This window comes from Tyto alba, unplaced genomic scaffold, assembly GCF_018691265.1.
Source record: "Tyto alba isolate M040663 unplaced genomic scaffold, T.alba_DEE_v4.0 Super-Scaffold_2, whole genome shotgun sequence".
Lineage (NCBI taxonomy): Eukaryota > Metazoa > Chordata > Aves > Strigiformes > Tytonidae > Tyto > Tyto alba.
In genome coordinates this window covers 543,758-571,749 of record NW_024881282.1, presented here as the reverse complement: position 1 = coordinate 571,749, position 27,992 = coordinate 543,758, and the positions used below count along the sequence as shown (strand labels likewise).

Genomic DNA, 27,992 nt, shown 5'->3' with positions numbered 1-27,992 from the left:
CCCCCAGCGTTCCTCCCGAGAGGCAAGAGGGGTGCTTGGGAGGACGAAACGCAGATGAGTGTCGGGCAGCCCTACTACACCCACTTCCCTTCAGCTTCGGGCTAAGCCCTCCGGGGAACGGCAGAAGGTGCAACTCGAATCTACCACTTGCAAGCCCCTCACCCCCCCAGCCCCTCTCTGCACTGGCCTTTCAAAGACACGGGACCAGGGTCTGTTGGTGTAGTGAGAGCAGAGGCCCTCGCACGCCAGCTTGTGCGCCGTTACTTGTAGGCAGGGCATTAGCACACGGGCAGGAGACAAGATGCCTTTCCACAAAAAAAAAACTACCCAGCGGTTTAATGGCACAGAAGCAACCCTAAAAAAAATTCCCAGTGACAATCCCTCAAGTCTTTATGTGAAGTAATGTGGCTTTTTCACATTGATGCCGTATTCTGCAAGTGCTGGTGTCAGGTCTTCCATGGTCAGCGTGTACTTCTTATCCTGAAGGGACAAGGAGTAGTGTCAGTCACGGCAAGGGCAACCCGAGCTGCCAGGCATGCCTCGAAACTTTGCGGATTTAGGATTTTTTTCCCCTACGAGCTGTGGTGAGCTGTAGGTGCACAACTCCCAAGAGCCGCAGCAGACCCGTGCCTGGGGCATTAACCAGGCCTTAAGTACTGCACGTTGCGTTTGCTCTGTGCCCTCAGCTGCTCAACAGACAGAAAGACACTGAGCATTACTCAACGTTACAAAGATAAATTACATCACCCTCACGAGGCCCCCAAACCAGAAACAGATGATGACTGGGAGAATTCCCAGAAACTACCACTACACGCTCGCTCCCTGTTTATTCTTCCCCAAGCATCACCTCATTTTCTTGCCAGCATCCCTTTCCCACCAGCAGAGCCCTAGCTTATTAGCAAGCGCCTTGACCCTTCAGGAGCACGACAGCTTTAGACTCTCTACAACCCGCGTCCCCGCATTCAGCCCCAGCAAGTTGAGCTTGCCACAGCCCCAGAGAAGGCATTTCCCCTCATCCGAGCAGCCACGCCGTCCTTCTCTCACCTTGCTCTTATTGCGGGAGCTGCCCGAGGCTGTTCCCTTCATCTTGCAGTGCTGCAGCGCATCATTGGCAATGTCAGAAATAAACTTCTGTGCGGCCAGAGAGATCAACCGAATGCTACGCAGCAGAGAAAGAGAAGGGATGGTTTCAGACAGCACTGGCACTACGGGATTTCTGCCGGGGCGTTCAGGGTCCTTGAGGCCACACTGCTGCCACTTACATGCGTGGGTCCGAGGCCTCGAATCCCGCTCTGTTGAGGTAATAGCCCGTGACGGCATCTGGGATCTGTACAGGAGAGAAGCTGGAGGAACCCGGCCTCCCCGCGGCCGCCCGCGCGGCCGCCCCAGCGCGCCCCGCGTACCGTCGGCGTGTAGTCCTCCAGCTGCATGAGGAAGTCCACCAGCGGCGTCGTGGAGACCACCGGCTTCACGTCCCCGTTGGCCGCGCTGGGTGGCACGTAGACCCCGTTGGACATGGCCCCCTCGGGGGGAGCTGCGGCCACCGCCGCCGAGACGGGCACTGAAGGGCACGGGGCGGCTCAGCGGGACGCTGGACCCCGGGGAGGCCCCCCCTTGGACCCCCGCAGCCACCTAGGACCCCGGGGCGGCCCCCCAGGACCCCATAGCAACCCCCCCCTGGACCCCCACAGTCACCCAGGACCACGGGGCTGCCCCCCCCCCCGCGAACCCTCCGGACCGGCCCTCGACGAGTCCCCCCGCACCCCCAGGACGAGCCCCTGGACCCCCGTGGTGCCCCCCCCCCCGGTCGGGCCCCGGATGCCCCCGCACGCCCAGGACGAGCTCCTGGACCCCCGAGGTGCCCCCCCCCCACCCCGGTCGGGCCCCGGATGCCCCCGCACCCCCAGGACGAGCTCCTGGACCCCCGAGGTGACACCCCCCACCCCGGATGCCCCTGCACCCCCAGGACGAGCCCCTGGACCCCCGCGGTGCCGCCCCCCCCCCCCCCAGGACGAGCCCCAGGACCCCCGCGGTGCCCCCCCCAACCCCGGTCGGGCCCCGGATGCCCCCGCACCCCCAGGACGAGCCTCTGGACCCCCGCGGTGCCCCCCCCCCCCACCCCGGATGCCCCCGCACACCCAGGACGATCCCCGGACCCCCGCGGCGGCCCCCCCCCCCGCACCCCCCGGCCGATCCCCGGACCCCCGCGCCCCCCCCCCCCCGCCCCGGCCGAGCTATGGGCACGCTCCCGGGCCTCACCCCCCCCCCCGCCCCCGTTCCCCAGGGCTCCCGCCCGCCGCTCTCACCGGGCCCCCTCCCACCAGCCGCGCCGCCCTCGGCTCCCCGCGCCGCGCCGCCCCCCGCCCCCGGTGCCCCGGGCACGGCGCTGCCGACGGCGGCCGGGCTGGCTTTGCTGTCGGCGGCGGCGGGCGGCGCCGGGGCGGCGGGGGCCGCGGGCGGGGGCTCGGCCTCGGCGCTGCCGCTCATGGCCGCACCGCGCGCCGCCTGCCCCGCGCCTGCGCAGGGCGCGCCGGCCCCGCCCCCCCTCCCCGGCCCCGCGGCGCGGCACAGGCGGAGGCGGGGAGGGGGCGGGGCCTCGCGGCTTTATTGACAGCTCCCTCGCCCCGCCCCCGTCACGGCGGCAGCAGCGCCCGCAGCAGCCGCGGGAAGTTGGGGGTCCCCCAGCCCGTGACGGGGTCCCACGCGGGCCCGGCGCAGAAGCCCTGTCCCTGCACGGTGCCGTCCAGGCAGGAGAGGTGGCAGCCCTGCGTCACCTGCGGGGGGACAGCTCTCAGCAGGGGCGGGACCCAGGGCATCCCCCCATACCCCGCAGCGGGGCAGGGACCCCCGGGTCACCCCCCCGGGAAAAAGCCGACCCCCCCTCTCCTCCCCCGGCAGCAATGGATCCCCCTTAGGACACAGGGACCCCTCCTCCCCAACACCCCCAGCAGCGTGAGGGGTCCCCACCCCACACAGCCATGGAGAAGCACGCACCCCCCACAACCCCACACCCCCCCCCCCAGGATGCCCACGGTCTCGGCTGCCCCACATCCCGGCCTCCCCCCCCCTCCCCAGCACACACCGGCGCCCACCCATCGCGGCCGCCCCGGCCCCCTGCCCAGCTCACGTCGTAGAGCGCAGCGTCGTGCCCCTGCTCCTGCAGCTGGTAGAGCGCGGGGTTGAGGAAGCCCAGGGGCGCGAGCCCCCGCTGCAGCCGCCGGTCGTTAATGAGTGCCACCATGCCCCCCACCACGGGCGTGGACGCCTGGCCAGAGACACCAGTGCCTCAGCACCCGGCCACGCAGCCCCCCCCCCACACACCCCCCGGCACCGGGCTGTCCCCCTTACCGACGTCCCCGACACCCAGGGCAGCGGGATGCGGTTTGTCACCACCCAGTAGTTGTCAGAGAGGGCGGACAGGTCAGGGTAGGCACGGCCGCTGCTGTTGTAGTAGGAGCTGGGGGGCAGCTTCGAGGCCGAACGCAAGAAACGCTTGACTGCGGCAGCCTGGGGAGAACGCCGGGTCAGGAGCAGGACTCTTAGCCTCTGCCCAACTCTGTCCCTCCTTCCCCCCCAGCCCCAGGGCCGCCCTGTGCCCACCACGGCCCATCGTCACCCCCACCAAGTGCCACACAGCCCCCCGGACCCGGCAGAGCAGGCGCCTCCTTACCTGGTAATCGGGCATGGGGAAGACGTTGCTGAAGCCCCCCCCGCTAATGTAGTCCGTCACCTCTGCGGTCACCAGGAAGGGGTTCTTGAAGGACGTTCCACCCACGGTGGTGACGTAGGGACTGGGGGGGGGGGGGGGGGACAGATGGGCACACGGCTGCCTGGAGCCTCAGCGGCACCCCACACACCAGCCCCCCCCTCCCGAGAAGCTGCACGCTGGTGGGGCTGACCCTCAGGAGTTCCCCCCCCCCCATAGGGGCTCCAAACTAGCCCGAGGCAAGCTGCCCACCACGGGAAGGGGCTCCAAGTGCCACCAGCAGCTTTCAGCCCACCCCAGCCGCGGGCAAGCTGCTGCAGCCAGCTCCTTGCAGAGCCTCGCGTCCCCACGGGACCCAGGTCCTGCACCTACCTGGAGGCTGGGAAGCTAGGCCGGAAAGTGTGGTTCCCACCGGGCATCCTCCTGCACCCAGCACCGTCATCCCCTGCCGGCAGACGGACGGGGTAATCCAGCAGCATCCGAGCTGCCCCTCGTCCACCCAGCGACCCCGGGAAGCGACCCAGGGGAAGGGCTCCCTCCACCTCCCAGGCTGGGGCTCCCAGGCAGGGAATCTGGGCTACCCAGAGGCAAAGCGTCCCCATTTGGTGTCCTGGGACCCTTGGGCGCAGCCGTGCCGGCACCGGCACACACCTGAGGCAAACAGGATGGTCAAGCCCCGGGCGGCCGCCTTCATGAACTCCACATTTACACGCTCCATGTAGGCTAGTGACAGGCTGTCCTCGTCATCCCCGTAGCTCACGGAGTGCACCCAAGGCAGCGACGACATGTTGCTGAGCAGCAGCAGCCAGGCCAGGAAGGGCTCCTGGCTCTCGTGCCTCCCTGCAGAGACAGAGCGGGGGCAGGCTCAGCTCCTCTTAGACACCAGGCTCGAGGGAAAGCGGCAGACAGCGCAGGGGGACCATGCCTCAACAGCACCACTAGCACCAGGACCTGAAGGTCCTCCAGCTCCTGCCCCATCTACAGAGAGCAGATCCCCAGCACAGCCGGCGCGGAGCTTGCCGTGAGCTCCCACTGGCAGCCCGGCCGACCGCGGGGGTTCCCGCGGTGGACGGCACCAGGCTCCAGCTCTGCCAGCGGGTTGGTGAAAAGGTCGCCCTGAACCCCAGAGCAGGGGGGTCGATGCTCATCCACTCCTCCTCTGAGCATGTCACAGGGCTGCAGCCACCCTTGGCACCCAGGCAGCCCCCCTGAGACTCAGCAAAGCCTTGGCCCCCCTACCCGCAACAGTGGGTCCCAGCGCAATTTGATGTACATTCCACCTCCCATCTGCCAAGGTCCCTTCCTGCTCCTCATCCCTCTCCATGAGGCGGGGAGAGCAGAGCCCCACTCACCCCTTCTCACTCTCAGTTGCTCACGTAACTGCCCGCACCCTCTGCACATCGCCAACTGCACGAAGGAGGTGGAATTTAATGTGAAGCTGTGCCTGCCTTTACCATTAGGAAGATAGAGCTGGCAGTCCTAAGGGCACTCTGTCTCCTGCTCAGCCAGTTTCTGATCTAGGACAGGTGACACTTTGTCACACAGCACCAAGAGCCATGTTTGTGCAAGCTGTTTTGCAAGCTTGTTTTCTCAAACTGCCTTGCTCTCCTTTATCCACTGGACTGGTAGATTCATGGGCAAGAGATCAGCTTCAGCCCCAAAGAAGTGGGGGAAAAAAATAGCAAGACACAGTTGCTGGTGCTCTCCCTCCACGGAGAGGCAGCAGAGTGGGGTGACTGCTTTACATTGTGTAGTTGAGGCGTGGAAGTCCCTGCTACAGGATACTCCAGATCCTGAAAGTTCAGACAGGTTCAAAACCAACTACACAAATCGACGGAAGATGACTTCCCTACGAGCTATTAGAAACCAGCATCAGCTCCAACACTGGAAGCCCACAAGGTATGTGCCCGCAGTAGCTGGGAAAGCATTTTGGGGATGTACCACAGCCAGCACGCCGTTCGTGTGCGCCCCTCCGGGCGCTCCCCCTCTGACAGACACCAGACAGACTCAGCACAGCCGTTTTTATGCAGACAGCAAGTGTTTCCCTGAACAGCAGGCAGGTGTGTTGGTGCGACAGCAAGCGGGATGCATGGAAGCAGTCACAGGGCAACTCTGGAGGGGGATGAGTACCTGCATTGCTGAAGACCCACGTGGAGATGTTGGCACCCGTGCTCATGATGTATTCCACGTCCAGACTGGCCTCCAGGCCTGCCTTGCCCTTGCCCTGGCGCCCAATCACTCGGTCAACCTGAGAGCGGTGGGCAAAGCTGCTGCCAAAGAGCTGCATAAACTCAGCCACGTCAGCCTGGTGGAAATACTGTTCCAAGAACTGGGGGGACAAGGAGCAGACAAGTTTTTTTCTCATTTTCTCTTGAAAAAAAACAAAGGCCAGTTTTTTCCTCCTGACCTAGCAAGTTGGCCCAGCACAGGTCTGTGAAATGCTAGCCCACCAGGAGCTCCCGCCAGCCGCTGAGGAATCCCCACAGCTGTCCTGGGACCACCAGAGCAGCACCGATGTGTGGAATTCCCATGGCCTATGGGCCTCTGACCTGGACCGGCTCTACCTGTTACCTGGGCGCAGGCCTGGCTGTTGTTTGGCAGTAGCCCGACGTCTCCTCCTGTCATGTTGTATCTCTTACGAATGACGGAGGGCGTCACGCCCAGGTGGAACACCGCTCTCGCTCCATTGTGCTGCTTTGACTCCATTTCCTTCTTGGCCCAGGCTCTGCTGACCACCTTTCTCTCCGCAGGGAACCGGTGCAGGCCACCCACTGGTGTGCAGGCAAGCAGGAGAAGAAGGGGCTGTCAGGGCCCAGAGCTCCGGGAGAACAGTATTACGGCTCCTTGGCTCCCCCTTCACCATCCTCGCTCAGACTGCATGGCTGAGAGGGCTGGCCTGCAGCACGGCTCAGGGAAGCCCATCCCCTGCAGCACCTGCCCCACGCACTGCACGGAAGGCAGGGAAGCATTCCCTCGGCTTCCTCGCCAGTCCTCACAGATATTCCCAGGCCGCACAGCTCAGTCTCCCCACTGCCAGGCCACTACCGCAGCTTGGCACCCCTCTGCTCTCCTCGTGGAATGGCCGTGGGAGCCCACACAGAAGGGAGGTTTTTCCACCTCAGAAGCAGCAGCACATCCACAGACAGAGCTCCCTGCTCTGAGCATCCGGGCCCAAGAGCACCGGCAAGAAACACTCACTTTGGATCCTGCCTGTCCACATCATACAACAGTTTGGGTTGGAAGGGACCTTTCACGGTCGTCTAGATCAACCCCCCTGCAATGAGCAGGGACATCTTCAACTAGGTCAGGTTGCCCAGAGCCCCGTCCAACCCGACCTTGAATGTTTCCAGGGAGGGGGCATCTACACCCTACGCACAGAGCTCCCTGGGGGGGGGGTGCCTAGGGGCAGCCAGGGCCATGGCTGGAAGGCCTGCCACACTGTCCTCTAGGACACCAAGACGGCCGGTCTTGGCTGCTCAGTGCCTAACCTCCCACCCGGGCTGTGAGAGCTCCGGGCAGCCTCAGCTTCCCCTGTGTAGGACGTACCGAAGTCAACGTGCTCAGCCAACTCCTCAGGGACAGCGTAGCGGAGCGGGGAGCGCACAACGCTGCGTTGGCCCTTCACATAGCGGTGGAACTCAGCCCCTGGCAGGAGCTGCTCGGCCGTGCTGCAACACAGGGACAGCCGCCGCGCAAGGGTTCGTGCCGCTGGGACAGCCCTCGGCGTGTCTGTCCAGCAGCGTGCCCGCTCCCTGCCCTGCCTCCCGCACCCTTCCCATCCCGCTCGCAGACGGGACGGGTCAGGGACGAGCTCCACCTCCCACCAGCACCGCTGACCTCGTAAAGCGAAGCCTGCCTTCCATACCTGATCAATTCCCATCACCAAACCGACCCAGAGCTCTGATGCTGCAGGGTCCCCTGCAACTCTACCCCCAGCCCTCCTCCAGTGGGGATTCTGCAGCCCCACAGAAGGCAGGAGGAAGCGCGGGGCTGGCCCACGGACCTAACGGATACCCACACCTCGCTGCCAGCGTTGCGGAGCACTGTCTGTGACTCCCCCCCCCCCAGCACCGGGACTTGAGTGCACAGGCTGCCGGCTCTCGGCCGTGGAGCCCTCAAGCCCAGGCAGAAATGTGGCTCAGCCCTCCGTCACCCGGACTGCAGCGCAGAGCCCTGGGGAAGCCGCAGCAGGCAGGGTCGGGGTCCTGCTTCCTCTGCCTTGGCAGGAATGGCACGGCCACCACAGCGGGGCCCGGCACCACCCAGGGCTCACCTCGCCGGCACGAGGCACTCCAGGAAATCGAGGGTGGTAACGCTGCTGCACTTCTCAACACCGTAACCTTGCAGCCACTTCAGCACTGCCGTAAGCGTGGCTGGGGACGGCTGGACAAGGTCCCGCACCTGCTCCAGGGACAGGTACTTGCCTGTGAGGCACAGGGAGGGTCAGAGCACCCCGCACGCCGGGCCTGACGGGGCCAGGCAGGCTTCGGGCGCGCAGCCGTTACCGTATCGCGGCGAGCGGGGGTCCGAGACGGCACGGACGAGTTGGGAGAGGCGACCGGCGCCTCGCTGCCGGAGGGCGAAGGTCAGCTGCACTTCGTGGCCGGGGTCGACGCGGCCGGCGGGGGTCCAGCCGGGGGGCACGCTGCGGGCAGGCCGTGAGCAGCGGGCGGGCACCGGCGCCGCATCCCGCCCCCCCCGGGCCCGGCACCTTACCGGCACGGCGGCTCCGGCTCCGGCTGCAGCGCCAGGCCCGCGGCGCAGCTCCAGGCGGCCGCGCACAGCGCCAGCACGGCGGGGACCCCCCGGCTCCTACAACGAGCGGCCGGGCCGAAGCGGCCCCGGGGCCGTCAGCCGCGCCCGGGGGGCACCGGGGGACGCCCCGAGACGGCGGGACGCCCCGAGACAGCCAAGCGCCCCCGCCGGCCCCCCCCCGAGACCCCAGTCCCCCCCCCCCCCCCCCCCCCCCAGTTACCCCTTCGCCATCCCGCCGCCTCCCGCCGCAGCGCCCCGATCACGTGCGGGGGCGCGCATGATCCGCGGTCACGTGAGGAAGCCGAAGCCGCGGTCACGTGGTGGGCGGCCCCGCCCTATGCCCGCCGGTCACAGGGGGCGCCCACTGACCGGCCGGGGCCGTGGGTCCGTGCCGGGGTCCCCCGCGGGGCTCGGGCCCTGCCCCGCACCCCACCGGGGCCGGGGTGTTTGTCGGGGGGAGCGGCCCCGGGCAGGAGCAGCGGGGGCTGCGCGGGGGGGGGGAGCGGGGCTGCCCGTCCCCACCCGCGGGGCTGCCCGTCCCCACCCGCGGGGCTGGCACCTTGGTGGGGGGACCTTGCTCGCAGGGAAGCGACCGGGGGGGGGGGGGTTGCGAGCTCCCCTCTGTGCCCACCCACGGGCAGCGAGCCATGCGAGCGCGGGGCGTGGGCGCCCAGGCTGTCCCCTCCGCGCAGGGGCTGGTGTCACCAGTGGGTGCGGTACGAGGCGTGGGTCGCCCACTGTGGGTCACCACCCGGGGCTGCGTGCGGGGACACGGGGGATGCTGCGGGCGCTGAGCGTCTCGGTCACCCCACGGGGACGGGTGCGGGGGGGGGGGGCTCGGGGGGCTGTGAGGGCGCGTTCTCGGTTGGTCGTGGGAGTGGGGTGCGAGGTGGCAGCGGGCCGCGCGGCGGGGCTGTCCTGTCCGGCTGGCACTGTCACCGGCAGCCTTGGCTCCTGCAGCTGCTGAGCTGCGCTCGGCTTCCTGTGCTTCTTGGTTCCGATAGTCGTTCCCACACCAAGAGCTCTCCTAATCAGGATCACAACGGTGGTGTTACGATACTTGCAGATCTCGGGGGTGCGGAAGGTTCAAGCAGTTTTTGTGAGGGTGCTCTGGAAATGGTTTCTCAGAGACCATGGAGCTTGTCCCCCCACCCACCCACCCACCCACGAGCCCAAGGGCACTACTGGAGGGGGTGTTTCTCAGGTGGCTTGGTGAAGCAGAGTGTGCTGTGACCTCCCATCTGCCCCAGGCCGGTTTGGCTCAGCTAGCCTGGTCCTTGTCCCAGACATGTTGCATACTGTGGCTCCAGCAGCTCCCAGTTGCTTTCCTGCCTCTGCAGAGCGGAGTCCAAGCCAGGAAGAGACGGACAATGGGAAAACCACCTGCCTGGCCCAAGCTGCAGTGTCTCCCACGCTGGAGTCGCACAGTGGCCATCCAGAGCAGCAGCTGCCGGGGCGGGGGGAGAGAGGCCCGGAGAGTCTTTAGTGAGGCATCACTAAAGAAGTGGGCTGATGCTTAGATTGTTGCAGGGTAGGTGTCAGTCTGTTCCTGGGAAAGGCCAGGGCTCTAGCAGTCCCGCTGTTCTCCTTCCTGCTTTTAGCCCTGCTGTGCTTGCAGTGCTTTTCCAGCTGTGCCAGGTGTGGAGATGCCACGTGCCCAGGCGGGCAGGGCCTGCTGCAGACCAGGGCCCTGCTCCCTTTCAGTGAGGGGAGGCAGCCAGGAGACCCCGTGGGGCTTAACCAGCATCTCCTCTGCTCACAGAACACCGCTCGGCATCTCACTGACATGGGGACCTCAGCCCCTGTCCCTCAGGCTCACCCAAGCCCCTGTCTGGCCTCCAAGGCTCTTCCCCTGCCACCCTGAGGCCGGCTCTTGTGTCTCCTAGGAGCCCACGCTCCATCCCCATCCCTGGCAGGACACCAGGACTCCTCTGTGGGTGCTGCCCACAGCACGAGTGTCTGTGCAAAGCCCCAGGGCACTTCTGGTCCCTGCAATTGGAAGCACATGCGGAGTTTCCGTGCACGCGGCGCTGTGTGGTTTGCAGCAGCTGGAGCTGGTTGCCGGCCCAAAGCTGTGCAGTTGCACCCTGCGGGGCAGGGGGGTGGCGAGCGGGGGGGGGGGGCTGCGTGGGGGGAGACAGTGGCCAGGGAATGTGGGGAAAAGGGGTGCAGGGCAGCCATGAGGGGTTGGGGGCCAGGGGACACGGGGCCCAGCGCAGCAGAGAAGGTTTAGGGGGGGGAGCAGCTCAGCACCCGGTCTCCCCCAGGCTCAGTGGTAGGAAGAGCTTTCTGCTGCCAGGGCTGGGCATCACCCGTCCTACCTGCGAGCGTGGTGCCGCAGCGTGGGTCTGCCCAGCCGGAGGTGGCCCTGGGTGCTGTCCCTTCCCAGGACCCTGTGAGGAAACGAAGGCTCGGGCTGCGCTGGGAGGCGTGGGGGGCCCTGTGGCACCAGGGTGAGCAGCTGCAGGGCAGAACGCAGTCCCTGCGCCCAGGCCACAGCTGGCTGTTCTTAGGCCTGCTGCGCTGTGCTCCCCGCCATGCAGCCCTGGCTGCTCCCTCGTCCTGCACCCGGGCACGCAGCCCTTCCCGCCTCCCAACCCTCACCGTGCGGCACGGCCCACCTTCCCTTCCCCGGTTCCCAGGCGCCCCAGTCCGCCTGGCACCAGCCCAGCGGCCGCAGCTGCAGCCTGGAGGGACTCGCTGCTGCTCAGCCTTGACGCACGTTGGCCGGGGGCCCGGGGTGCCGGGCAGCGTGTGCTGCCAGAGAGCTGCAGCCCACCCAGCTGTCCAGCTGGTTACAGCTTTGGGCAGGACTTTAAACGGGATGAGATTTGCAGGAGATTATTTCCTGGATCTGTCTGGCCAGCAAAGTTTAGGTTGCCCTGACAGAGCTAATTACTCTAACAAGCATCTGCTGCTACTCGGACTGGCTGGTCTGTGGCAGGCGGGGGACAAGAGAGCCTGAGCATCCAGTGACGCTGCCAAGGTGTCCTGGGTGGAGCTCTGCTCGCCCCGGGTGTGCTTGTGTGCGGTTCCTGCAGATAGAGGCAAGTGTGGCCCTGCTTTGAGCACGGATTACACGGGGTCAGGCAATTCCGGGGGAGAATGGTGACACAAAAGTCCTTCCTGCTGGCCAAAGACGGCTTGGTCTCAGCCACAGAGCAGCGAGCACGCCTGGCACGCACTGGCTTTGCTGTTGCTACTGGTCAAGGAGCTGGAAGGTGTTAGGTTATGTGATGAGGTAGCACGGAGAAACGGTGTCAGGCAGAGGAACCCCAATAACCCGGTCAGAGAAGGGGGACGCCCTTCCTCGGCTCTGCCCAGGCTGGCGCTGGCTCGTGATCAGCCCCACGGTCCGAGGGTGGCACCCGCCAGCACGAGTGAACGGGAACTGCTCTCCCAGTCGTGCCCCAGACTGGGGGAGCTCTGCCTAGGAGTATGGGACACGTTATGAGGGGCAACATGCAGAGCATTTTAAAATTGTGCAAGGCTTATTATGGGATGTTTAGTAGAGGAACTAAAAGGTGAGGAAAGAGAGGGATCGAGGTGGTTTGGAGGGGAACAAAACAATGGGAAAACAGGGGAAAAGGGATGAAAGTGTCCAGTCACATGTAAATGGCTTGATGGTCAGTACATTTGGCCATGTCCTGCATCCGATGACTGCAGAGCCTGTCATGTCTTCTTCTCAAACCCCATTTCTAACTATTTTCCTGGGTCAGAGGGAGTCTATTCTGTGTGCATGTGTGTGTGTCAGATGTGCGTAGAGTCAGATCACAGGTCACAGGGCTAGTGTGCCCACGGTGCCAGCAACTGGAGAGAGTGAGTATAGGTGCATGAGCGAGTGTGCCATTGCTAGGAAATAGTGATCTGGACTAGGCAGTGAGGAGGTGAAGTGGCCTGGGAGGGAGAGGGGTGAGTGTGCGTGCGTGAGAAGGCTGCCAGAAGGATCGGGGTCCTAGCCCACTGCCAGAGAGGCCGTAGGGTTTGGAGATCAACTGAGAACCACTTGAGTGGCTCCGTATGTCTGTGTGTTACACAACAGGGGGTGAGGAGACCCAAAGGCAAGCTACTGAGTAAATGGATTTTCTAAGCCCACTTACCACAGGGATCCACCCCCAGCGCGTGTTGTCTCTGCGTGTATTGGTGTCTGTAATGGGGTGTCTGTAGCAACTGGAGCGGGGCTGTGGCCTCACGGACTCATTCGTACGTCCAGGTGTCAGCAACTGGGGAGACTGGGAATCTGGGGGCAGCTACTGGGCAGGCGGTGCCTAAAGCCCCGTTACTGGAGCACTCCACCTTGTATATTCCTGCTAACAGACCGTCATCAGCCAGTGAGCGGAGCAGGATGAGGCTGTTGGTGCTGTTCGTGCCCGTGTTGTTCAGCTGTGTGCACGGATGTAGACCCGCCCGTTTGTCCGTTGGGAAAAACACGCTCAACCTCACTGCCGGTTAGACCTGTGGCCGTGGCACCGGGGCAGCCTCACCCGCCGGCTTCAGCAGCCTCATCTCAGAAGGGACCTGCGTGGTTTCGTCACGCACGTGGGCGCCGCCGGCCTGGCCAAGTGCACCAGTCAAACCGGCGCAGCGACGCCGGGACGTGCGCAGCCACACCAGGCCCGCAGAGCTCTGCTCGGGCTGTTTCCCTTGCTGTGCTAAAAGCTGGAATACCTGCACCTGACGCGCCGGCTTGACCCGGAGGCCAGGAGGAAGGCAGCTGTGGCCAGGCAGCGCCTGCCCCAGGGGCCAGAAGCGGCCACAGCACGGCCCGCTTGCCCCAGCCCGTCCCGGCTCTCCCACCCGAGGAGCTGCCCAGAGCCAAGCGCAGGTTGCAGGGTCCTACCCGGGTGCCAGTGGCTGCGGCACGCTGCTGGCAGCCAAGCCTCGTGCCGAGCCCCACCGTGCCTCGGGTCCTTCTCCCTCCTGCCCGCGCTGCCGGTGCTGCTCCCCAGCACCCCGCCGGGCCACGGTGCCAGCACAACACATGCCCGAGAGCAGCAGTGATGATGTCCATCTCCGTACAAACAAAGTGTGGTTTATTAAGGCATTTCTTTGAGAAGTTGGCACTTGGGTCCAGGCTGTGCTGGAACGGCCCAGTGTGTAGGGCCGATGAGCAGCGCCCAATACATGCAGCTCAGCGAGACATGATACAAAAGGTACAAACAAAGTAGAAAACAGGAATTGTAGTACAATGTGTAAAAATAAATAACTGGAGGCTCGGCTCCTGGCTGGGCTCAGCAGCCCGTGGCTGTGCCCGACCCCCCCCACACACCCCCCCGACCAAAGTGGGGCTGCTGTGTGTCTGACCCTTCTACGTGGCGTGCGAGGGGTGACCCGTCCGTGTTCCCCTGTCCCAGCCATGCAGGGGGGGGAGCAGGGCTGCTTGGCCACCCTGACCTGCGCAGGGCTCGGGGAGCACCCAGCACCTTCAGCGTGCTCCCCGCAGCGCCCACGAGGACAGCCCAGCCAGGAGAGAAGGGATGAGGGGTGCCCGCCCCAAAAGCCTCCACGGGCTGTCCCTGTGCTGAGTGAGGCAGAACCCGTCCTCCCCTCCCAGAGGGGTCCTCTGTGGTGCCCGGGCAGTGCAGGCACAGCCCCGCAGCCCCCCCCGGGTGCCACCACTGCTGCTGCAGGTCCCTGTCCTGTGGTGTTGCCCTACGCCCAGGACAGCTCCCAGGGCTGCTGGCACCAGGGACCCACTCACATGTGCGTCGTGGGGAGCAGGATGAAGCACTGCGCCCGCGGCGTGGGGACACCCACAGTGCGGGCTGGGCTGGGAGCTGGGGCACAAAGCGGGAGGTTTAGGGCTGAGACGATGACAGACGGGGCTGCAGTCACAGATGGTTCTTAGTGGGCAATGGAGAGGGAGTGGGTAAGTGATGGGTTTTGGCTGCTGCGGTGAAACATTCGGGGCTGTGGTTGCAGTCATGGTGCTGACATGCTTCGGGCTGAGGCTACGGAGTGGGTCTAGGAAAAGCGTGATAGGAGGGAAATTCCCCCAGAACCCCCCCCCCCCCCCCATCTCAGATGGCTGTGTGTTTCCTCGCGGACACCACAAACGTGCTCGCACCCAGGCCGACTGTATCGGGGGCTGCCCGCAGTGCTCCGCGTGCCCCGTTCCTCGCTCCGCACCCGTGTCTGTGTGTGGGTCACAGTGACCGTGAGCGCCCTGGGCCAGCAGCAGCAGGCCCTAGGACCACACTCCCGGGGCACGGGGCCGTGCGATGCACGCCTGCCCCACCGTCAGCAGCCACGGGCTGCAGGGTGAGCACCGGGGGGGGGGGGGGGGGGTGGGGATGGGGGGCTGACCCCCCCGCCCCGAGCATGCCACCGGCTGCGAGTGGTGCTGGAGTGAGGATGGGGACCGGCCCCATTGACGTGTGGCTTTATCCCACGCTCACAACACGGCAGCCCTGCACAGAGGGCTGGGGGTTCTGGCGCCTACCCGCATTCTGGAGGTGTCCCTTGTAGCCCAGACTGTCCCGGTGAGCGCGTCGCACTGCAGGGCCCTGGGGGAGGCCAGCTGCCCAGCGTCCCACCCTTGCCAGCTTCAGGCCGTGTGGCTTTTTGCAGGCTGGCCACCGGGTCTGGGGCGGATGGAGTGGGAGGCGGGGGGGGTCACTGGCTTGTGTCGCTGAGCAGCGACATCGCTGCCTTTCCCCGGGCCAGGCTGTCTCGGGGTCAGCCCTGCTGCAGCTCTTGCGCTGCTGCTCCTGCCAGCATCCCCCACCCCAACCTCCACGGCTTGCCTGGTGCCTGGGCAGCGTCCCAGTCCGGTGCCCCAGCCGGCCTGCAGCCCAGACAGGTACCCGGCTCCGGGAGCCGCTTCTCCAGGAATAGGGCTCCCCCGCTGGTACCAGGGCACCCACCTCCCAGCCCTGGCCCCAAGGAACAGGGCTCTCCAGCAGCTACAGGAAGAAGATCCCTGAAAGGGGTCGCGTGCAGTGGTGGAAGGGCTTGAGAGACCCCAAAAGATCCCCTTTCTCCCCACCAGCCATGGATAGGCAAGCAGAAAGCGGGCACCGCCTTCTCCTCCCGCTCCAGCTTGGCCTGGGACGGGTCTCCCCTCACTATCAGGAGGCAGGTTCAGCCGTCCCCGTCCCCGCAGGCGGCCGTGGCTGTGCCTGCCGAGCAGTGCCTCCCTGCCCTGGGAGCATTCCTCCCCGGGCAAGCGAGCTCCTGCGGGGAAGGGGCCAGTGAGAATGGCGTAGCGTCCTGCTGCGCCCAGGCTGCTGCGCGTCTTGGGCAAGCAGCTGGGGAAGGGCAGGGTCTGCAGTCTGCAGTTCCCCAGCCCAGCAGGGCAGGGAGCACCCGTCAGCTCCCAGACTCTCAGAGCACAGAGTACCGTGAAGCACCGTCCCGCCAGGCGACGTTCTGAGACACCACTGAGCAGTACGAGGAACCACCGCCCCGGGGTGCTGGCACTAGGATCAGCAGTCCGTCGGGCATCCAAACCAGCACTGAATCTGCCAGACCACAGGGAGTGACAGGAGCCAACAGCCCCAGAGGACACGGGAACCCACAGCCCAAGGGGACCCCAGGCCAGGCAAGGTGCTGGGAGAGCAGGATTAGCACCCGTGCAGAGCAGCCCCGGGCTTGGCACCGCTCCTGACCCCACGGTCGTGGGGTGGGGCGGAGGAGTCCACGGGCCCAGGTCTAAATCCTGAGCTCGGCCTCCTCGGGGGGCTCCAGCGAGTGCTCGGCACTGATGGTGGAGGCAGAAGGCCCCTGTGAGATGCCGAAGGGCGAGACCACGGGGGAGCGGGCAGCCAGCGGGGACAGCGAGGGGGAGAAGCTGGGCGACATGGCTGAGGACGAGATGGAGCCCTCGTGGCTGATGGGCGAGCGGCGCAGGGAGGACGGGTGTGGGAAGGTCCTGCCCGGCGGTGGCTTGGGGGGCACAGACTTGGCGCCTGGGTGGGCTACTGAGGTGATGAGGGGCGGGGGGTCGATGCGGGGCTTGGGCTCTGCCTTGGGCTTGGTCGGGAAAGGCTTGCGCAGGGAGCTCTCATCCTTGAGGCGGGCAATCTCCGTGAAGACGCTGGCCAGCGGCTGGAACTGGGGGCACCAGTTCAGCAGGTAATCCCAGTTGTAGCTGCCACGGAGCTCCTCATCGCTGGCCACGATGGCAGTGAGCGAGCCCTCCACGGAGGGCTTGCCGTCCTCTGGGAAGGCATAGTCCTGAGGCTGGGAGGAGACGCTGAGGCCACAGCGCACGCCGAGGAAGGCGCTGCCGCCTCCGTCCTCGCGGTAGAGCTGCGGGGGTGGCCCCGGCAGCAGCAGCCCAGAGCCCTTCTTGCTCTTGAACCACTGGGTGCTCTCCAGGGCGGCCGGCTCGCAAGAGATGTCGGAGAGCTGGTCAGCATCTTGCTGGATGCCGGAGTCGGGCCCGCGGGCGGAGATGTGCTCCTGCATGGAGGCGGTGATGCTGGCCACGCGTGGGTACTCGTTGATCATCCGGATCTCGTCGTCCTCAGCGGCTTCAGCGGAGCCTCGGCCGCTGGAGTGCGAGGGGTCCAGCGAGCCGCCCCGCGTGTAGGGCCCCGCCGGCTCGCCCCCGTACCCCGGCAGGGCCTGGTGGTAAATGTGCTCGCCCCCGGGAAGCGCCGGCTCCTCGCGGCCGAGCTTCTGCAGGGAGCCGCTCTGCACGCGGGCCAGCGGCCCGTCCCCCTCCGGCTTCTCGCGGCCCCGGCGGTGACGAGAGCGGACCAGCGCCAGCACGATGGCCACGGCGGCCAGCACCACCACGACCCCCAGCGAGGCAGCCACGGCCACCAGCAGCAGGTTGAGGTCGGGGGCCAGGCCGAAGGAGGTGTGCGTGACGTCGATGGTGACCTGCGCCGAGGCCGAGCGGGAGGCGGGCAGGGGGCTGCGCGCCTGCACCTCCAGGCTCATCTCGCGCGGCTCCCTCTTGGCGCGCCCGGCCCCGGCCTGGGGCTGGCTGTCCACGCGCAGGTAGATGGTGCCGGTGGTCTGGTTGATGGCGAAGTACGGCGAGGGCTTTGCCAGGGAGTACAGCACAACACCGTCAGCCCCCTCGTCCTCATCCGTTGCCAGCACCCGCCCGATGCTCTGCCCTTTGCGGGCACCCTCAGGGACCTCGAAGTTGAAGGAAGGGCTCAGGAAGATGGGATCATATTCGTCCTCCCCCGTCACCAGCACCCGCACGGTCACTGTGGCAGAGGCGTTGCCAGCATCGGTGGCCCTGACTAGGAGCTGGAAGGCTTTAGCTCGTTCATAGTCAAACGTAAGTCGGGAGCGCAGCTCCCCAGAGCTGCTGTTGACGGCAAAGGCGTCTCGGCCCTCCGCCGTGCCGGGCTCCCCCGCTGGCTGCTCCAGCACCGCGTACCGCAGCTCCCCGAAGACACCGGTGTCTGCGTCAACGGCACGCAGCGTGGTGACCAGCGTGCCGGGAGGCAGGTTCTCCCGCATGCTGGCACTCAGCACCTCCACGGGGAAGTACGGCTTGTTATCGTTGACATCCTTCACCTCGATGGCTACAGGCACCAGCGCAAAGTGCCCGCCCGGCATGTCCGTGGCCTGCACCACGAGTGCGTGCAGCGCCTGGGCCTCCCGGTCCAGCGGCCGTGCCAGGCACAGGGCCCCCGTGCTCTCGTGAAGCTGGAAGAGCCCACGCTGGTCACCCGAGCTGATGGTGTAGCGAACGTGGCCACGGGGCCCCGAGTCAGCGTCGTGGGCCACCACGCGCAGCAGCTCTGTGCCGGGCGGTGCGTTCTCGCTCACCGCCGTGCGGTACTCGGCTCGGGTGAACACGGGAGGGTTGTCGTTGACGTCCCGCACGGTGATGAGGACAGGCACCGTGGCACTGCGCTGCGGCAGGCCCCGGTCCGAGGCCGCCACGGTGAGGTTGTAGACCGGGATGGCCTCGAAGTCCAAGGGCTCCACAAGCACCAAGGCCCCCTGCGTGCGGAGATGCCCCCCGGCCCACGCCACCCGGCTCTCCACCTGGAAGGCGTTGCCACCATTGCCGCTGACGATGGTGTAGTCAAAGCCGGCGTTCTCCCGGGAGAGGTCGGCATCACCCGCCTCTAGCGTCAGCACGGTGGTTCCCGGGCGCAGGTCCTCGGGGACGCTGGCATTGTAGCGTGGCACCTGGAAGCTGGGGCTGTGGTCGTTCACATCCAGCACCTGGAGCTGCACTGTGGCCCAGGCTGAGAGACTGGGAGAGCCGCGGTCGCGGGCCTCCACCACCAGGTCCAGGGTGGGTTGGCTGGCGTCGAATTCCATCTGCCGGATGGTGAAGAGGGTCCCTGTGAGGACACAAAGCCAGAGTCAGCACGGGGGCCAACAGGGAGCCGGGAAGGGCGTTAGGAGGAACAGGGGCCCGGGCCGCTGGGGCGGGAGTGCTCGACGGCCGCACCACCACCTCTGCCTCGCTAGCCACCCCAGACAGCGACCTGGTGAGGAGCTGAGCCCGGGCCAGCATGGGGCCACCTCCCTCTTGCAGGCACTGTCAGAGCAACCCACAGGACGGGCCCCAGACAGCAGCCAGCCCACGCACCATTGCTGGGGTCGATGGCGATGTCAGGGCTGGGCACGGCCAGGTGGAAGGTGACATCCCCGTTGCTCCCCGAGTCTGGGTCGGTGGCGCTCACGGTGAGAATGCTGCTGCCTGCAGGTGTGTGCTCCGGCAACGTCACCTGGAAGAGGAGGAAGCCCCAGTCAGCACCGAGACCCTCAAGCAGGCGCCTGTTCCTCCCTGCCTGGAGCCAGCCAGAGGGACTGGGAGGTCTGGGGCTGGCCAGGGCAGCGATAGCCAAGGTGGCCCAGCTCATCGCTGGCCAGGCCCTTACCCGCCTCTGCACCAGGGCCACGGCTGGCACACCGAGGGAGCCTGTCCCACGTGCACAGCACCTAGCCTTGACTCCCAACCAGCTTCAGCATCCAGTTCCTGATCCCTTTTCTCTACTTCGCTCTGCTATTCTGAAGAACTCTTGAATAGCTTATCGTTTCTCCACAGAAGGTATTTTACACAAAGCTCTTGTCTTTTTGGTGTGCCGAACAGCATGTACAAGGACAGTTCTATTGGTCTGTGCTCTCACAACCTTCAAGCATTTCTGCGGCTCCCCAGCTTCTTGTCTCCCTGCTCCAGCGATGCTGCACATTGCACAAGTCAGCTTTTGTCCGGTGAGCCACCGAAGGGGCCCCAGGCCAGGTCTTGCCTGAAAACACTTGTCCAGGTTGTGACCCATCTCCCACCACTTCTGGCCTTCCCACTGTTGCTGCAGGTACTGTCTGCCTGCCTGCGGATCCCAGTGCTACGCGTCCCAGGTTTCAGCCTCCCGCCCGTGCCACAGTGACAGCACGAGGGGTGTTAGGAATGCGGATGGGAGCCCAGGAAGAGAGGGGCCAGGACGGGCTCAGATCCCCTCAGGGGAATCTCTGTGCCTCGTCAGGCCGGGTGAGCCAGGCAGGAGCAGAAGAGGGGCTCATGCAGGGTGACCCACACTGCCCGGCACGCCTGCGTGCGCGGTACCTGATAGAAGCCCTGGCTGAAAGTCGGTGCGTTGTCGTTCACATCCTCCACGATGACGGTGAGGTTGGCCTCGGTCTCGTGGCGGGTGTCGGAGGCACGCAGGGTGAGGGTGTAGTGGCTGCGCTGTTCGTAGTCCAGTGGCCCTGTCAGGGCAATGCGTCCCCCGTAGCGCAGCACACTGAACGTGCCCACGGCATCACCGTCCAGCATGAGCGTGTAGGAGAGCGCCGGGCCCGAGTCCACATCGTTCCCGGTCAGCTGGGCTATCTGGGTGCCCAGCAGCGTGTCTGTGGAGAGGCGAGGCATAAGCGAGCAGCCCCATCTCCTTGGAGAAGACCTGGCTTATGTGGTGGGAAAGCAGCTCAGTCCAGAGCCTGAGCACTGGGGACGATGCTAGGGGTGAAGGGGGAGGTCTTGGGGGCTAGGCAGGGCAGGTGGAGGCTGGCACAGGGCACGCAGGCTGCGGACAGAGAGCGGGCAGGGCAGTGCGTGCAGCCAGAGCCCCTGCAGTGCAGGGCCAGGGATGAGTGGGGAATTCAGCTGGTTCCCTCACACAGCTACGGCGCAGGGGTCGTACAACCCCCCAGCCCCGGGCTGCCACAGGCAGGGCAGTGCCGGAGGGAGCTCAGCCAGCGGGTCGGCACGAGTCAGCCCTCGGCGAGGGAACAGACAGATCTCTCCGGGGGCTTCTCCCTGACCCACATCCCGCCTCGGCTCTTGCCATCAGTGACACGTTACCTCATGGGGCTGAACTGCACTTACTCTCGGGGACCCGCACCTCCCAGGGAAACGGGATGGTGGGGCTATTGTCATTGATGTCCATCACCACAACCGTCAGCGTGGCAGAGCCCACAAGAGGCGGCGTCCCTCTGTCCATTGCTGTTACCACCAAACTGCGGACAAGCACAAGGTTCACGCACATGTGGCCATACGTGTGAGCGAGCAATGCGTGCATGCGCAGCATCTGGAACACGCTGTGGGGGGGTATGGTGCCTGTGCACAGGGTTGGAGCGCGCGTATGAGGTAGTGGACCTGTGCGTAGCAGCTGGAGTGTCTGGGGCAACGGGTACGTGCAGGGCATCTGGCGTGCACGTGCGGGGCAGTGGCTGTGTGTACGCTGCGTGGCGGGGCAGGGCTGCACATCTGAGGTGGGGGGTTTGGAGGGCAGTGGGTCCGTGTCCAGCACTCGGAACACAGGAGCGGGCAGCGAATGTGGGCACAAGTGTCTGGAGCGTGTGGTGGGCAGCGGACTCGTGCACAGCCCTGGCATGTGCGCACGGGGCAAAAGATGCACGCACGGTTGGAGGATTTTGCAAGGGGAGTTCAGTGGATGCATCCATAGCATTTTCAGTCCACGCAAGGGGCAGGAGTCTGGAAAGTGTGTGGGAGATGATGCAGGCAGACCATGTTGGGTGCAGGAAGACGGGCATTTGGAGCGTATCTGGGTGTTGGGGAACGCGTGGAGCTTCTTTGCGGCATGGTGATGGGCATGTGAATGGAATGAATGCCCCAGGCCTCCCCATGCCTGGGAGGAGAGACATGTAGCCATTGGAGCACGCATACAGGGGAGAGAACGTAGCCCGGGTGGGGTAGCAGATGTTGTTCCTTGCACCTGAACCATGCATGTGTAAAAGGGTAGGGGAAGACTTGAAATTCATTGTGTGTGGTGCTTGTCATTCTCTTATATACGTGTGGCCAGAATGGCTGGACGATGCCTGGAGTGTGTGCACATGGTGAGGGGCCCAGAGGACCTGGGCTGAACGCAGGAGGACTTGCCAGAGGGTTCAGGGCAGTGCACAGTGCCTGGAGCTTGTGCAGCAGGGCAGAAGGGTGCAATCCTTGGGTGTGGAAAGGGAACGGGCATACGTGGTCTGGATTAAGCAGGCAGAAAAGGGAATGGATGCAGCCACTGAAAAGTCCATTTCCCCCCCTCACAATATTCTCAGATTTGCGGACACCAGGCTGAACAGAGCACTGGCTCATCTCGTGGCAATCTGTCATGCCTTCGATATCATTTGCTCCCCATGTTAATGCTAAGCCTAAGGTCCTGCTGTTTGGCAAAACCATTTTACAGTCAGGGCTGGGCTAGCTTTGGGTGGCACCAAGTAGCAAAGTATCCTTTGCAGCCGTGGGGACGCTGCTCCACAGCCCTGCCCTCCTCCTGTCTGTAGCACAAGTTAGTCTGACTCCACTCACCGGGTCTGGGACCAGATTTCCCTGTCCAGGATGGCAGCAGTAGTGATAGTGCCGGTCTGAGGATCGATGTGGTACAAGCCTGTCATTGGCAGGGACTGGTTGATGGCGTAAGTTACCTGCCCATTTGCTCCCTGATCCAGATCATCTGCCAGGACCTGCAAAGGCACATGAGAGATTCAGCAGTGCAGTTGTGGAGCCCTGCAAACCACAGCCCTCCAAAGGTAGACCTCTGTGTAGGTGACAGCCCCCGGCCCATGGCACAGCCCCTCACCCTGGCAGAGAGGCAGGCCAGGGGCCCCATGTCCCTGTTTGTGCCCCCCAGTGATACCTGGATGACTGGCGAGTCATAGCTCTGTGACTCCCAGATGAACGCCACGTAGTTCTGCAGCTGGAAGCGTGGCAAATTGTCATTCACATCTTGCAGGTTAAGGTTTATGGCCATAAAGCCGAAGGAAGCTGCTGTCTCTGCCTGGACCACAAGGCGTAGCCGGGGGCTGGCCTCGAAATCCAGGCTGCTGGAGTCCTGAACTGAGATGGCACCTGGGAGCAGGGAAACAGCAGGGTGGAGGGAGTGAAGGGGGGCGAGCGATGCACCAGCACATCCATCCCTCATCTCCTTTTTTGTTCCCCTGTGCTCAGTCCATCCCTCTGCTCATCCATCCATTCTCAAACAGACAGAACAAACACTTTGGAGCTCTTTTGAGCCCTCTCCAAATTGACAGCTTTCTCATCAGTCCCAGAGCGAGCTGCCCTGGGTGATAAATCCTGCACCTCGCTCAGGACACAGCTTCTGCTTACATGAAAGCATGCAATAGTCCTCACGCCATGGAGGCACCACCTGAGGTATGGCCAGTTTAAAAAAGAACTGCTCCACGTCAAGCCCTGTGCTGCCACACAACTGCATCAAGCTCCAAGCCAAAGTCACCTAACTGCAGCTATTAGTCTAGGTCAAATCCTTACAAAGACACTGTAGGAGCTGCCAGCAGTTCTCCTGCTAGGGGTCTGAGGACAGACATCTGTTCTTATTCTCCTGAGTCACTGTGCACCTGGGCTTTCATGATAACAAGATATTGCTGTCCCATCCGAGAAGGCGGAGAGCATCCAAAAAGATATGTTAAAATGACCAGCAGCATTCCTACAGGCCTGAGAACCACTGGCACACACGGCTCAAGCAGAGGGAAGATGAAGGGATGCAAAGGGACCGGGCTCACCGGGGAGGATGTGCTTCTGTGACCCCACCAGGTCTTGCTGCAGCACAGCACGGTGGCTTGCCATGCAGACCGGCGTCACAGCCACGCACGGTGCAGCAGAGCCCTGCTGATACTACCCAGGACAGCAGGGAGAAGGGATCTCTCTGCAGGTCTCAGCCTCTCACACTGGGGAGCACGGTCCCTGTGTGCAGGGTCTGGCTGCAGACCCGGGTGGAAAAGCAAGGGGGAGGAGAACTGTTGGAGGTCTGTTCCAGCTGTGCTGTCGGCACACGGTTTCGGTTGTGAGCGGCTGCACCGGGCTCACGCTGCGCCAGGTCTGCTCAGGGGCAGACCACTGGGCAGATGTGAGCGGTTGCTGTTCTTGCACAGGCTGGCTCTGAACTGGACAGCCGGGACAAGGCACGGCTTTGGCAGTCCCCTGGGAGTCACTTGGGGTTGCTTTCACCTCCAGGCTATAATGGCAGGCACGTGGGCTTCGGCTGAGAGACCTGGGTACGCAGAGGAGCAAGGTGACTGCTGGCTCAGGGACCAGACAGGATTGGCCAGGGTGCCACCCTGTCAGCCCCGCTTACATGGACAGAGCAGCCTTGCTCCAGCTCCACAGCTATCAGACGCTCATTTCTGAATGGCAGCTTCAGCCAGACACACTCCTGTGGCAGCGTGTGAAGGCTGCTCCTTCACAGGCAGCGACCCCCGGGGACTGAGAGCACGCAGGGGAGCTCTGGGCACAGCAGCGCTTCACAAAGACCTCTGTGAGCCCAGCTAGGGTTTTAGTACATCTGCCCGTTGACTCTTGAGTTTCAGGAACTGCAGAGTCCCAACTCCTGAGCTCGGTTTGGGGTTGGGACTGTGTGGGTGCTGGCACACGCCAGGTGACAGAGGAATTGTGGTCAGGCTGCGCACATGGCTTCATTGCCAGGTGGCATCGGGTCCTCTGGGAAAGCCGGGGTGCAGGCAGTCCTGCAAGGGCAGCTCAGCACGGTGCTGGCTGGCTGCTGTGATGCGAGGCTGCAGCAGGAAACCTGCAGCTGCAGCTCAGGCTCCTCGGGACCCAGCGGGGCCCCCCGTCACGAGATGGGCGGTGTGCTGATCCGGCCTTCTCCCCAGTGCTCACGCTGCGGCTTGCCTGCAGCAGCAGCAGAGCGCAGCGCCGTGCGTGGCTCGCAGTGACACCAGGGTGTTGAGGAGCCTGTGCGGTGGCGGAGGGGATGGATGGTGACAGCGGGCTGCCGTGGGCACTGTGATTTCAGACGGGCACTTGCGCACGGCTGAGCGTTTCCTGCCGTGCCCGTGGCCAACGTGGTAATCGTGGTGCCTACGGATTGCGCGCTGTGCCATACCGTGGGTGGCTCACAAGGAGCTGCACAGTGGCCATGGGCTGCGGAGGGGCACAAGCACAGTGTCAGAAAGATCTCTGTCAGCCTGGGATCCTGTCCCAAACCCAACCATCTAGCAGGCACAAGAGAACAGAATTTTAACAAGAAGCGCCAGCTTGACGTCTGGTCTCTGAGGACTGACTTTCTCGTACCATAGAATCACAGAATAGTTTAGGTTGGAAGGGACCTTTAAAGGCCATCTAGTCCAACCCCCCCCCGCAATAAGCAGCGACGTCTTCAACTACATCAGAGCCCTGTTCAACCTGACCTTGAATGTTTCCAGGGATGGGGCATCTCCAACCTCTTTGGGCAACCTGTGCCAATGTTTCACCACCCTCATTGTGAAAAATTTCTTCCTTACACCTAGTCTAAACCTACCCTCTTTTAAATGAAAACCACTACCCCTTTTCCTGTCACTACAGGCCCTGCTAAAAAGTTTGTCCCCACCTCTTTTATAAGTACTGAAAGGCTGCAGTCAGGTCTCCCTGGAGCCTCCTCTTCTCCAGGCTGAACAACCCCAACTCTCTCAGCCCCTCCTCATGAGGGAGGTGTTCCATCCCTCTGATCACTTTTGTGACCTCCTCTGCCCATGCTCCAACAGGTCCGTTGCCTTTCCTGTGCTGAGGACCCCAGAGTCCAAGTGCTCCTGGTGGGGTGTCTCCAGAGCAGAACAGAGGGGGAGAATCACCTCCTGGCCACACTTTTGATGCAGCCCCAGGATACAGTTGGCTTTCTGGGCTGCGAGTGCACATTGCTGGCTCGTGTCCAGCTTTTCACACACCAGCACCCCCAAGTTCTTCTCCACAGTGCTGCTCTCAATCCTTTCATCCCCCCAGCCTGCACTGATACTGCGGGTTGTGATATCCCAGTCTCTTCCAAACTACAGGGCAAGCACCAACCTCAAAGCAAGGCAACCCTCACCCCACCCTCAGCCAGGTTTTTCCTGATGTCGAGGGATGTGTCTGTGGCCCTTCAAAGGCTGCCCTTTGAAGCATGTGGGGCGAACAGTGCCAGGCAGCACCCTGCAACCTGGGTTATCAACCACCCACAAGCACCACTGACATGTTCAGCACCTGCTGACTGGTCAGGGAACAGCCTGGTGCTGAGGGAGGGCTCCCTTAGAATGCCCACCGGACCGTGAGTGGTTTCCCCATTTATTGCCACCTTTGGGACTGCACAGAGATCAGCCATTAATCCAAAGCAGTGCTGCAGTCACAGCAGCTGCTTGCACACCAGAGAATAAAGCGTGGCAACCCAGGTGCCTTGCTCCGAGGCCCCAATATAGATAGGATGTGTCATCTGGCTGAACTTGCCACCTAAGGCAGGGGGCTGCACCCAGATTGCATCTTAGCGATGGTCTTGGCCTCTGCTAGCTCCTGAACTGCACCTAGCAGTTTTTTGGGGAAAAAGCCCAGTTAGGAAGAACCACAAGTGTGCCGGGAGCTGTGCTGCCAATCTCTGGGCAATGACGAATTAGTGTCCACATCCAAACACTAACACTACTTAATTTACTGATATAGAGGTGTGGACTGCTTTCCTGTGCCTTTAGGGAGGCTCTGAGCCTTGTGATAGCTGAGCAGGCATTGGCAGAGCGCAGATTGCCTCCCACTTGCTGCTTCCCTGGGTGGTCTTGGTGCTATACCTGAACTGGGCTGGATAAGGAAAGCATTCCTCTCGTTGCCGCTGACAATGCTGTATGTGATGCGCCCAGAAGAGCCCCCCGTATGTGTAGCTTGGATGTTTGCCACAGCAGTGCCTGGAAGAGAGTGAAACAGAGTGAAGGGGCAGCAGAGTCTCAGGGCAGGCGGCAGAGAGGGTCAGGGTGCAGCACGTGCTGTGCCACAGGAACACAGCTCTGCCTGGGGACACTGCGGCCAGAGGAAGCGAGATCTAGTGGTACCCTTTGGGCTGGGAGCCAGGATTTGTGGGGCCTGCCCATGGCCCTTCTATGGTCTCACTGTGACCCCTGGAGACCTTCCCGGAGCAGCTGGGCTCCTGTGACTGCCTACAGTGATCCGAACACCCTGAGGCAAACCCACAGGGATTACCACCCAGAGCAGCCTGGGCGCCAGTCAGGCCCTGCAGTCCCTTGGGTCCACCCAACGCATAACGGGGCTTCCCAAGACCCTGCAGTGCTCCCTGGTTTGAGTTTCCCCACAGCTTCTCCAGCCCAGCACCCGCTTTCCCTCCCGTCCTGTCCCATTTCATCCTCCCAGCGCTTGCTGGTCCCTCTGCCCAGCTGGATACCTGGGGCGGCGTTTTCTGGCAGGGCCACATCACTGGTGCTCCGGGGAAAGCGCAGCCCCCGGTAGGGCTCTTCCTGCAAATGGATCACCACCACCCCAGTAGAAGAGAGTGCTGGTTGCCCCAGGTCTGTGGCCAGGATGAAGAGCGTCCGCTGGCGCTGGCTGAGCGAGCCCAGGGGCTGCAGCAGTTGGATATCCCCCGTGTAGGAGTTGATGGCGAAGGCGGAGTTGGGGCTGGCGAGGCGATAGAGGATGGAGGCGTTGGCACCTGCATCCCTGTCCTCCGCCCTCATGGTGGCCACAACCTGCTTGAGGGGTGTGTGGCGGGACAGGTTGACAGTGAGCGGGCTGTGCAGGAAGGCAGGGGCATGGTCATTGACATCTCGCACGGTGACCGTGACACGCACAGCTGCGCTCTTGGGCTCCCATGGTGCTGAGTCCACAGCCTTGGCCAGGAAGCTGTAACTGGGGTGGCGCTCCCGGTCCAGTGCCTGGGCGCTTCTGATGCGCCCACTCTGCGGCTCGACCTGGAACATGCCAAGTGACTCATTGCCCAGGTAGTAAGAGACCTGCCCATTGGTGCCTTCGTCAGGGTCTTCAGCTACCAGCTGCAGCACCACGGCACCAACAGGCAAGTCCTCTGGCACCTCCACCACGTAGGTGGCCTGAGCAAATCCAGGTGCGTTGTCATTTAGGTCCAATACCCGCACGTTCACTGACATGGTGGCACTGCGTGGCGGGGTGCCATGGTCTTGCACCACCACTGTGAGGCTGTAGGAAGCAACTTGCTCCCGGTCAAGGGCACGTGCAGTGGAGAGGACACCGGAGACTGGGTCTAGGCTGAAATCCTGCCCAGGGTCTCCATCTGGAAAAGAAGAGAGGGCATAACAAGACACCATGACTGTAACTGGTACAAGGAAGGACTTGCCCTGTGCTGCTCAGAGAGGACAGCATGAAGGCCATCCCAGTGTGGCCTGGCAGGGAGGGTAGAGCGAGCTGTTCTCTGTA

The 27,992-nt window shown here is 63.7% G+C and overlaps 3 protein-coding genes across 5 annotated transcripts in view; all 3 read right to left on the bottom strand.

Annotated features, from left to right (window-relative positions):
• Positions 1-302: 302 nt before the first annotated feature.
• On the bottom strand, positions 303-2,521 carry TAF10 (TATA-box binding protein associated factor 10). The gene is made up of 5 exons (XM_042793485.1): positions 2,307-2,521; positions 1,404-1,561; positions 1,263-1,327; positions 1,045-1,159; positions 303-480 (listed from the first exon to the last, which is right to left on the bottom strand). Exons 1-5 carry the CDS (start codon positions 2,485-2,487, stop codon positions 391-393), a joined length of 609 nt encoding a protein of 202 aa, XP_042649419.1. The 5' UTR covers positions 2,488-2,521; the 3' UTR covers positions 303-390.
• A 63-nt stretch (positions 2,522-2,584) lies between these two features.
• TPP1 (tripeptidyl peptidase 1) lies at positions 2,585-8,790 on the bottom strand. The gene is made up of 13 exons (XM_042793451.1): positions 8,682-8,790; positions 8,423-8,518; positions 8,212-8,351; positions 7,980-8,130; positions 7,253-7,374; positions 6,278-6,477; positions 5,837-6,035; positions 4,358-4,546; positions 4,079-4,151; positions 3,671-3,791; positions 3,349-3,507; positions 3,128-3,265; positions 2,585-2,774 (listed from the first exon to the last, which is right to left on the bottom strand). Exons 1-13 carry the CDS (start codon positions 8,738-8,740, stop codon positions 2,634-2,636), a joined length of 1,788 nt encoding a protein of 595 aa, XP_042649385.1. The 5' UTR covers positions 8,741-8,790; the 3' UTR covers positions 2,585-2,633.
• A 4,683-nt stretch (positions 8,791-13,473) lies between these two features.
• The window catches only part of DCHS1 (dachsous cadherin-related 1), an 80,359-nt gene continuing 65,840 nt past the window's right edge, over positions 13,474-27,992 (bottom strand). For all 3 annotated transcript variants that reach the window (XM_032994533.2, XM_032994534.2, XM_042793440.1), the window contains exons 14-21: positions 26,986-27,849; positions 26,381-26,494; positions 22,480-22,691; positions 22,152-22,306; positions 20,718-20,848; positions 19,956-20,242; positions 18,981-19,119; positions 13,474-18,729 (exon numbers count right to left, since the gene is read on the bottom strand). In XM_032994533.2, the coding sequence (XP_032850424.2) occupies positions 16,115-18,729; positions 18,981-19,119; positions 19,956-20,242; positions 20,718-20,848; positions 22,152-22,306; positions 22,480-22,691; positions 26,381-26,494; positions 26,986-27,849 (4,517 nt within the window). In that variant the 3' untranslated portion in view covers positions 13,474-16,114. The remainder of the gene's footprint in view (positions 18,730-18,980; positions 19,120-19,955; positions 20,243-20,717; positions 20,849-22,151; positions 22,307-22,479; positions 22,692-26,380; positions 26,495-26,985; positions 27,850-27,992) is intronic.

Excerpts from the sequence above, each read along its gene's own strand:
- TAF10 (XM_042793485.1), bottom strand. The coding sequence starts at position 2,487 with ATGAGCGGCAGCGCCGAGGCCGAGCCCCCGCCCGCGGCCCCCGCCGCC. Across the intron at positions 1,328-1,403 it reads TGGAGGACTACACGCCGACG|ATCCCAGATGCCGTCACGGG; the intron begins GTACGCGGGGCG and ends TCTCCTGTACAG. Across the intron at positions 1,160-1,262 it reads GAGGCCTCGGACCCACGCAT|CATTCGGTTGATCTCTCTGG; the intron begins GTAAGTGGCAGC and ends TCTGCTGCGTAG.
- TPP1 (XM_042793451.1), bottom strand. The coding sequence starts at position 8,740 with ATGCGCGCCCCCGCACGTGATCGGGGCGCTGCGGCGGGAGGCGGCGGG. Across the intron at positions 8,131-8,211 it reads CCCCCGCTCGCCGCGATACG|GCAAGTACCTGTCCCTGGAG; the intron begins GTAACGGCTGCG and ends TGTGCCTCACAG. Across the intron at positions 4,547-5,836 it reads GTGGGTCTTCAGCAATGCAG|GGAGGCACGAGAGCCAGGAG; the intron begins GTACTCATCCCC and ends CTGTCTCTGCAG.